General features: G+C 38.0%; 1 protein-coding gene across 3 annotated transcripts in view; it reads right to left on the bottom strand.

Moving 5' to 3' along the window:
- Nucleotides 1-9,268, bottom strand: part of map6a (microtubule-associated protein 6a) — a 29,315-nt gene that overhangs the window by 2,231 nt on the left and 17,816 nt on the right. The window contains exons 2-4 of one of the 3 annotated variants that reach the window (XM_014007919.1): nucleotides 7,341-7,554; nucleotides 7,031-7,245; nucleotides 2,852-2,962 (exon numbers count right to left, since the gene is read on the bottom strand). In XM_014007919.1, the coding sequence (XP_013863373.1) occupies nucleotides 2,852-2,962; nucleotides 7,031-7,245; nucleotides 7,341-7,554 (540 nt within the window). Of the gene's footprint in view, nucleotides 1-2,851; nucleotides 2,963-3,446; nucleotides 3,774-7,030; nucleotides 7,246-7,340; nucleotides 7,555-9,268 lie in introns of those variants that run through there. The other 2 variants (XM_014007921.1, XM_014007920.1) reach the window with 2 other exon arrangements.

Consider the following 9,268-nt stretch of genomic DNA (forward strand, 5'->3'; position numbering starts at 1 on the left):
GCCTACAGTATTTTTACAGTCTTTATTTTACAGTTAAAAGAAATGTTTATCAAATAAAGTCTAATGTTACAACTAATCAGGGATCCCTTTAAACTTCAACAGAGTCCACGCCTCCTGCAAGAAATCCTTTTTCAATGGCTGAGGGTCCAGACCCTCTGAAGCAAAGTGTAGAAGAAGGAGCTGGTTTCTACCAGGCTAAGAGACAGATAAACTCATACAAATATAATCACTAAGAGTTAGAACTGCTAAAAGTCGATACAGTTTTTTTTCCTCACACAGATTTTAGTTTTACTTTGTCATTGTTTCATAAATAATAATAGGTTGTGTTTTAATAACTTTAGAACCTGGTAAAGACCAGAGCATTTGTATTGTTTTGATACATAAAACAGCTAAATTTTCCTTCACTTTCAAGGGTTTTACATATCAGGACCCATCACTGTCTTTATAGAAAATAGCGACATTAAATTTAGGTAATATAAGGTAAACATAAAATAATATGTGGCTTACATTAGGCAACTGGTCAGTTATTAAACAATGAGGGTCTCGGGGTGTTCTTTGAAACTTTATCTACAAGATGCAGTGCAACAAAGAAATAACTAAATCAAGTTGAAGTACAATTAAATTAAGGCAAAAAAAATCATCAGCATGCACTTACAATTTCTTCAGAAAAGTGTCTTTCCAAGGTGGCGTTGCTTCCCTCATTCCATTCATACTTACCCTCCATCTTACATCCATGCTTTACACTCATCACATGTTCTAGACAGAGGGCGAAGCCGAGACTATGTCAAACTGAAACTCAGATTGCAGGTCCAACAGAAAACAGTGGCAGCATGCTCTACATATTTTTAATGAAAAAAAAAAACAAAAACAAAAAGTGTTCACGTAAAAATAAACTTTCATCTACAATGTAAAACGCTTTACTTCACACATGCATTTTCTAGAAACCATGGAGCGTTATCTGATGAGCTGCGAAAGTTGGACACGAGTAAGGGACTCAAAATTGAGAGAAAAATATGCAGTTTTTTCATTGCATTCTCACTGAATTCTGAATGTTTGTGACCAAGTGACCCATAAACTGTGTGGCTATGTTTTGAGTGGCCACTGAAGTACACTTTTGAAAGAAATATAGATGGATTTGGACTCGTTATTTAATAATTAATACTTATCATTGGTGGTTTTAGACTCAGGATATTGCCCTGAATGCTTTCTGTCTAGAGTTGGGCAAAATTGTATTGTGTGCAATTAATCATCAGAACAACTTTAACAGATTATTTATTGGCACTTGATTATAATACGATTAATGCCACCAAGCAGACTGGAGATTGTCCCGGCCCGTCTGCTCGATGCCCCTCTCTGCTTTAAAGGGGCAATATCATGTAAAATCAACTTTTTTGAGTTTTATATCATGTTATAATGTTATACTTTCATAAAAACATGCTCATTCCCACACTCATTCATGCATGTTTGAGAAATCCTGCAGCATTTTTAAGCAGCCATGCTGAGGAGTAAAACGACAGGTGGGGACCAGAAACGCCTTTTTGTACCAGAAATGCCCCTGGGATGTGTCTTTAAGCCAAACTTCCTCATGGCAGAGTGCCCCCCTCCCCACCCATGACTCTTGCAGGCTCTCGGGTGAAAGTGAAACCTGTCTGCTGAGCTCTCAACATTAGTTCTCACTCAGTGAAGTTCTTTTCAGATTAAAAATACCTTTGAGGAAATGTATTTTCAGATGCCAAGGAAACTGCATCATGGCAGCACCCCCCCCCTGCACTGAAATGGGCGAGACAGAAGCAGAAGGTGGTTCTTAAAGAGACAGAGGCCAATTTCAAGGCGTTTAGAAGAGGAAGTGATGAGAAGATAAGTTTATTTTCTATTTAAACATAAAAACAGCATTTTTAATAACAGCTAAAGGTGACATAAATACTTTATTATGGTATTAGTATTTAAATATATGCCTGAGAAACACATAATATTGCCCCTTTAAATACAACAAACCTTTTTTTAAAAAGTTCAGTAATTTTGTTTATCATGATTCTGGTTTTACTTGATCTATCAACACAATTAAAAAATTGATGTATAGCCTGAAGTCTGTACTTTTGACACAGTTTGGAACATATTTTTACAGAGAGCAAATTTTTCCCACTAGAGTGGTTTAAGTTGGTCATGTAACTAGGATATGAGTGCGTCCAGGGAATCGCTGTGTTATTCATTTTTGGCTAAATACTACAATTAATCGTGATTATTTTTCTTTTGCCAATATCGCCCAACCCTATTTCTGTCAAAGCTCACACGCCGGTGTCAAAATCCAACTCTCAAGTTCTTGTGACAGTTGGAGATGCCTGTGACAAAACTAAAACAGATTTAAGATACCCACATTATCTCTATTGTGAGAAAAACCTTGTCACACAAATCTTTTCTACATGTTCAAAATTAAAGCGACAAGACTTGTGAGAAGATGGAGAAGCCCTGCAAACTTTTCCAAACTTTAGGAAAATCCCTCTTAAACTACAAATGCCAACAGTTGCAGCCCAGTCAGATATAGCTTTACAGCAGCAGCCGGTTCAGGTATGGCAAAACTTTGGGCTTCATTAAGAGAAGTCACCTTAAAGAACTGCACATGTATTGTGTGACAGCAGGCAGGCCCCTTCCCCTCCCACTCTAGTGTCCATATGGAAGAGAAATACCAAGAGGAGCGAACCAAAACAATGTGGTGGTGCACCAAATAATAATAAAAAAATTGCCACTGCAGAATAAAACAGAAGCAAGTCACAAGTCCATGAGCTGGTATGAATGAGAATGAGAGGCGTTCCTGGCTGTGTTTGGCTTTCTGGCTCCTGTGATTGGGGATTACCTGGGATCGGGTAGTGCACAGCCCCACAGGTGTTGTTTTAGGGTCTGCACCCAGCCAATGTCTCGGATTGGCTGGCAGAGTTGTATGTAGTGGTACTGTTTTAGCACAACCCTTCAAATGAATCAGAATGTCACTCATTAGCATCGCACAAACTGAACACAGCATCATCCAAATGTAAAATAATTTCATATATCAACAAGTCTAACATCATACATTAGTGCTTTTGGTTGTTAGTTTTAGTTATTTGTACACTAACTAGAAGATGGAAAAGTATCCTATCCTGGAACAAGTGGCCAGGCATCTTTTGGCACACATGTTGCCCCCATGAACTGGTTGAGTTCTTGGAATATATTTAGACACGATGCAAAAATAATATATTCTTCAGTCCTCATGTGAGGGTAACATGCGCGGTTTGGAAAAGATGCTCACGCCAGTCTTGGATAAGCATAGAAAGAGGCAGCGAGAACAACATTCTCTTCCATGTGGAATCCTAAAAAAATGTCTGTCACAAAGACAAAAGACAGGGACAGAGGAAACGCTGACAGATACCTGCAACCAGCTAACCTCTTYCCAAAAAAAGCAAAGAAGACACCGCTTTTTATGCTTTTTGTATTTATTTGTAATAATTCATTAAATATGATCAAGCAGGTAGAACACAAGCACGTCACATTTTTTTGTCTAAAACATAATTTCTATTTGATTTTTTTTGCCTAAATATTACATATAGATAGCACCAGGTGCGTAGTGTACTAAATTACATTTATTTTCCCCTCAAAGCCCCCCTCCCTTGTGTTACATGACAAGGTGCCCCCACCTCCCTCCACCACCACCAATCAAAGGCTGCAAAATGTTAATGAGTTGAGTCTTTATCCTCGATGGGGTTTGCACTCAGCTTGGATGGATATGGTGGTGGTGATGGTTGCTGAACACAAAGACACAGAAAACAGAAACACAACTGTCACTCATTATGAATGAAGGGAACGATGGTGAGCAGCAGATAAAACAGTGAAGTGTGTGTGTGCATGTGTGTGTGTGTGTATATCAATGACAGATTGACCCACAATAAGACTTCTAATCTAAAACAAGACAACTCAAAAAGTCTCAGCTCATATCGTTAAAAGAAAAGGCAAATCTAAGAAGCAGTGAAAATAAAACAGCAGAGCCAAGGGAAACAAACAAATAACTAACTGTTCTGTGCCTAAAAGCATTATGTGGGGAGTCTAAAATGTCCCCATGCACCTCAGTAACCCAGGTAGAAAAATCAAGAAAAGTTAAGTAGGTCCTCTGGTCTGGAAGAAGAACCAGTCCAGAGGACCTACTTAACATGTTTTTGATTAAAACAATTCTATTGCTCAAAATCAACAAACATGAAACCACCTTGTTGAGTTGAGCAATTCATAAGAAGTGATAGCAGCAATAAAATTGTAAAACAAAGTAGAACCAACATCTAAAGATGATCCTCTAACTCCCATATCACAGAACTTTTTAACAGCCTTTAAATTTGATAATGTTATAATAAAACTTCTGAAGTTTTATTATGGAATTTAGTTTTGACGTCCGACCCCAAAGTCCATCTTACCAAGTTTTAAAATCTTATATCCAACCAAAAAGTCTTTTTGATCTTGTTTTGAGACTGATTTACTAAACAAGAACTGATTGTGTAAGAATAATAATCTTGTTTTCAGAATGTGTAAGATTATTTGTCTTGTTAGTCTGAAAATTTGACTCAAATTAAGTCAAAATATCTCCCAGTGGAGTAAAAAATTTTTACTTGGTAAGATTCCTAAAATACTTGATTTGACTCAATTTTTTTTATTTCAAGAATCTTACCAAGTAAAATTTTCTTACTCCATTGGCAGAAATTTTTCACTTAATTTGAGTCAAATTTTCAGACTAACAAGACAAATAATCTTACACATTCTGAAAACAAGATTATTATTCTTACACAATCAGTTCTCGTTTAGTAAATCAGTCTCAAAACAAGATCAAAAAGATTTTTTTGGCTGGATATAAGATTTTAAAACGGTAAAATGGACAGTTTTTGCAGTGTATCCGTTGCCCACATCTGGCCCATTGAAACACTGGCAGGTCCTCTAACCATAATTGTTCTTTTGTTTCTTTGTTTTGCAGAAAAAACCCTCAGAAATAAAAACTTAACTGGATTAAGAAATAATCCACAAATACTTGACAATTATCTGGAAAATGCAAAATTCTAAGTGGGATTCTTACATTTATTAAATAAAAGATAAAATACACTCTGGATGATGACCCCTACAAACATATTCGACACAATCAACATGAAGTATTACGAAATGGCTGGATCACTACAAATTTAGAAACCCTCCTTCAGTGTGAAGTCAGTCATGATGCTTTTACCAACTATCTTCCGTACCCTTGAGGCTTTCTTGCCTGCCCTCCACATGCTCTATATGTCAGCAGGTCCTTTTGGTAATACGACCACATGCCCACAGTTGCACCATGACAGAGACCCTGCCCTGGAGCAGCTCTCAGACCATGTCGGGCTGCAACTACACACAAGAAGATCACACTACACAGATGCTACCAGCATGACTAACATGACTGTGCTTGATTGCACCATGATCTTGTCACAAACTACAGAACCTTTCTAAATATATGGGATACTTCTGGGTATCTACATTTAGTTTCAGAAGGAGTAAAGGACTTTATGCGGAGTCTTTACCACATCCAAACTCATCACGAGAACAAGCACTTGTTGCTTCAGAAAGACAAAGGCTGGGCGAGCACTGTGCTGTATTTACTGGCTTGTGGAAAGCGTGGATTGGTCATTGCAGCTGTGCGGTGAGAGCATGAAGAGGCATGATACGGTCTTATTTGGTTGTTGAGAGAGCATTAGTGGGATGTGATGCACTTAACAGTCGCACCACCAAAAGTGTTGCAGTAACTTACTTGGAGCTCGGAGTGTGTGGTGTTGGTGTGATAGAGTTGTGCTCTAAAGCCTGATTTATGCTCAGTCTCACGTCTCGCTTACATGGGTGATGAAAAACCTGGGCTCAAACCTGCAGCCTCAGGATTATGGGACCACAGCACTGACCACTGATGCTTCAGTCCTGTTTTTAAAGCCTGTGTTGGATGATTACACTGAGTTTACAAGCAGTCAGGCTGCCAGCTGTGTGGCAGACAGGCTTCCAGACTACACTGTGTCCAACTCTGTCTCTCTGATTGAGAAAAGTGTTGCTACTCTGAATTAAAAAGGTAACGACCGCAAAACAGCACATTTTAATTCATTGAGTACTCATCTGCAAATGACTGGTGCTTAATTCAGTTTAATGTGACCAGGCGCTTCGCTGGCAACAAATGAGGTGCTACAAAATCCCACTGTGTGAATGAGCTGTACATAAAAGAAGCAGAATGGAAAAGCACAGTATTTTTTGTTTTTGATTAAAGACAGCTTGTTTACAACAGAGTTCACAATGAAACACTGAGGTACAAAAATCACATTTACTAAAGCATTTATGGTAAAACTGCCAAACACAGACACTGAGATTCATAAAACAGAAAACATCAGCAAAGGTAACAGAACAGGTTGCTCATCATGAATAACTAAGCAGGACATTTATCAAAGATTGCTACATTTACTCCTCATTTTGGGGGAGAAATCTTATCCAAAGAGCCAAAAATCATGAATTTTTTAGTCCAAAAGGACAAAGAAGCAGAACAAATTAGACAAATCCTTGATAAAGTATACAAAGCAATCTGCTCAGCTGATCCAAGCCAAACCCTTCAGACGTGCTTGTAAATGGGCCCATGCAACAAGAGTCCTCCATTGGTTGGCCAGGCAGTCAGTAGCCATGGCAACCTGAAGATGGAGGCGAGCAGAACAGGGGAGGTGGGTGGCATCAAATGGCAGAGACAGGAAAGAGGACACTTCCACCCACTCGCTACTATAGCAATGTAGTACAGAGCGAGATGGAAGCAGTGACGGTGTGTCACGTTCACACCCTGACATGTTAATCTGGCACAAATGGAGCCCAGAGGTAGTGAGAAGACAGAGAAGAAGAATGAAGCGAAGAAGAAAAGAGTTACTAAAGAAGACAGAAGAGACAGACGAGTACAAAGACCTGGAACCAATTTTGCAGCCTCTGTGTTTGTTCCCCACAAAAAGAAAGAAAAGAAGAAGTAGTGCTAAATGATTTTTACTCTTTTGCCTCAGCCAGTTTGTTGTTGATCTCTTTACTTTTCTCCTTGTCCCCCACTGCTGGCCGGTTCTCAGGCTGATTCTCTGAGGTCGTCTTCTTGGGGCCCCTCAGCGTGGCACTTTGCTTATCTTTGGCTTTCCTCACTGGTTTGCCCTGGCCTGCTGCTGTGGATCCAGACTTTTTGGGTTTAGAGCGCGGGACACTATACCTGTCAACCTAAGGATGTCAGATAGCAAAGAAGTGATTCCTGAGCTGAAATAAGTCATGTTTTAAACAAATCTCAGCACAGCAGAAGGTTAGKCAGGCCTCACCTGTTTGCTGGGATCGACGTACGGTTCGCTGTACAAACTGCGTATCCTCCTCCTCTCCTGAGCTTTGTTGTCAACAGGCTGCAGTGGAGCTAGTGCCTTGAAGGTGGCGCTGTAGCTCGTCTCCAGGRTCGTCTTTCCATCAGGTGGCAGATACTGAGACTTAGCACGGATCATTTTTACTGGCTTCACGTCTCGGTAAGCCTTGAACTCAGTTCTGTTTGGAGAAAAAAAACAAACAAAAAAGCTTTACATCAGTGGTCTTAAAACTATATAGTATTTAGCTTTTTTAAAATGTAAATCTAGACAAAACTATTGATGACTTTTTTGTTAGTCCGTTGAATATAATTGACAGGGCTGATAGTATTTTGGCTTATCCCGGGGAAAAAATAAATAATAAATAAAAAATTAGGTTTGCCATGCCACAGATTTAACAGACATTTCTCRAGACCAATCCAAGGTGCAGCTTTCACTTTAAACACTCTCAAAGGCCTCTTAYCCAATCAGAAATCAGGTGGGGGCGGGACTTGAAAATCATCGATACTTTGATTTAGAAACACCAGAAGTTGAACAGTGCTCAAAATAAATGAATTTCTTTACTAAGACCTTTCTTTTTTTCTTTCTGCTTTTCTGTGTGTTGCTTTAATATGTAATAAAATATACACATGAATTCTAATTTATTATAAAACGTATAAAGATTCTATTTAAGTATTAAATGCTTATAGAGAGAATACAGATATATGAATGTATTTAAATGCAGAACAAGAAATTCCATTGTTACAACAGACAAAAAAATCCAACAATATTCAAGAAAAAAACACTATTTAGCAAGATAAAATACAACAAAAATACAGCAACAAATCAAAAGGATGACATGGTGCAACAAAGTGAGTAAGAATAAAACTGAACAATTCATGAATCAAATTGTGTCAATGGTTTAAACTGGGCAAATTTGAATTGAAACTGTACAAGATAATTGACTTAAACTTTAAAATTCAGATATGCATCATGATTTCAAATTCACTGTCTGGCAAGACGATCAGTTTTTTAATACACAAGCTATAATTTTCCTTTTATAAAAGTGAATTTTGATTTAAACTAAAATAAATATAAAAAGACCTAAAGAAGTTTCAGAGAGGTTTTAAATATTTCTAATGTGATTGTTTTTACTGTGAAAGTCAAACTTTGTCAACTCAATTTTTAAAAAGTTTTTAATTTCATGAAACGACAATAATCGTATAAATTAGCTCATTCTAGTTGGTACATTTAACTGTGATTTTTCATAAAGAAACCCAATCTGTTCTGAAGCGTACAGATTTTAAATGCGTAAATGTAAAAGTATAAATGTGATACATTTTTATCAAAAGTAAATCAGCTTTTGATACAGAAAACCCAGAGTTGAACCTGGAGTTTATCTAATTAAGCCAATAAAACAATAAACTGTTCAACAAGAGGTAAAGCCAGAACACAGTAAACTAAAACCTAAGGTCAAAACTAAAACGCAGTCATGCTAAAACCCAAAATCATTCACATATAATCTTGTTGATCTGAACTTGTATTATGTGTCAGATGGTAAATTTAAGCCCCCTTTGTATCAAAATATGACCAGAGGATAAAATATCCTTCTGCCATAACATAAAGAGGGAAGTATCTGATTCTGCAGTGAGGCTGCTGACAAAGCTACAACTGCTGAGTACAGAAATCTCTTCTTGAAATGCTGCAGAGGAGAGGTGAAACTCACACAGAGTCATTACATAACAAGACTGAAGTCCATTTATAATGCTCAGCTCAGCCCAGTGGGCTTGATGCAAAGAAAGGTTATACAACAACAACAACAAGGCCAAGAGTGTAACATGTCCACATGGCATCACTGTGTGTGTGTGTGTGTGTGTGTGTGTGTGTGTGTGTGTGTGTGTGTGTGTGTGTGTGTG

This window comes from Austrofundulus limnaeus, unplaced genomic scaffold, assembly GCF_001266775.1.
Source record: "Austrofundulus limnaeus strain Quisiro unplaced genomic scaffold, Austrofundulus_limnaeus-1.0 Scaffold45, whole genome shotgun sequence".
NCBI classification, from domain to species: domain Eukaryota; kingdom Metazoa; phylum Chordata; class Actinopteri; order Cyprinodontiformes; family Rivulidae; genus Austrofundulus; species Austrofundulus limnaeus.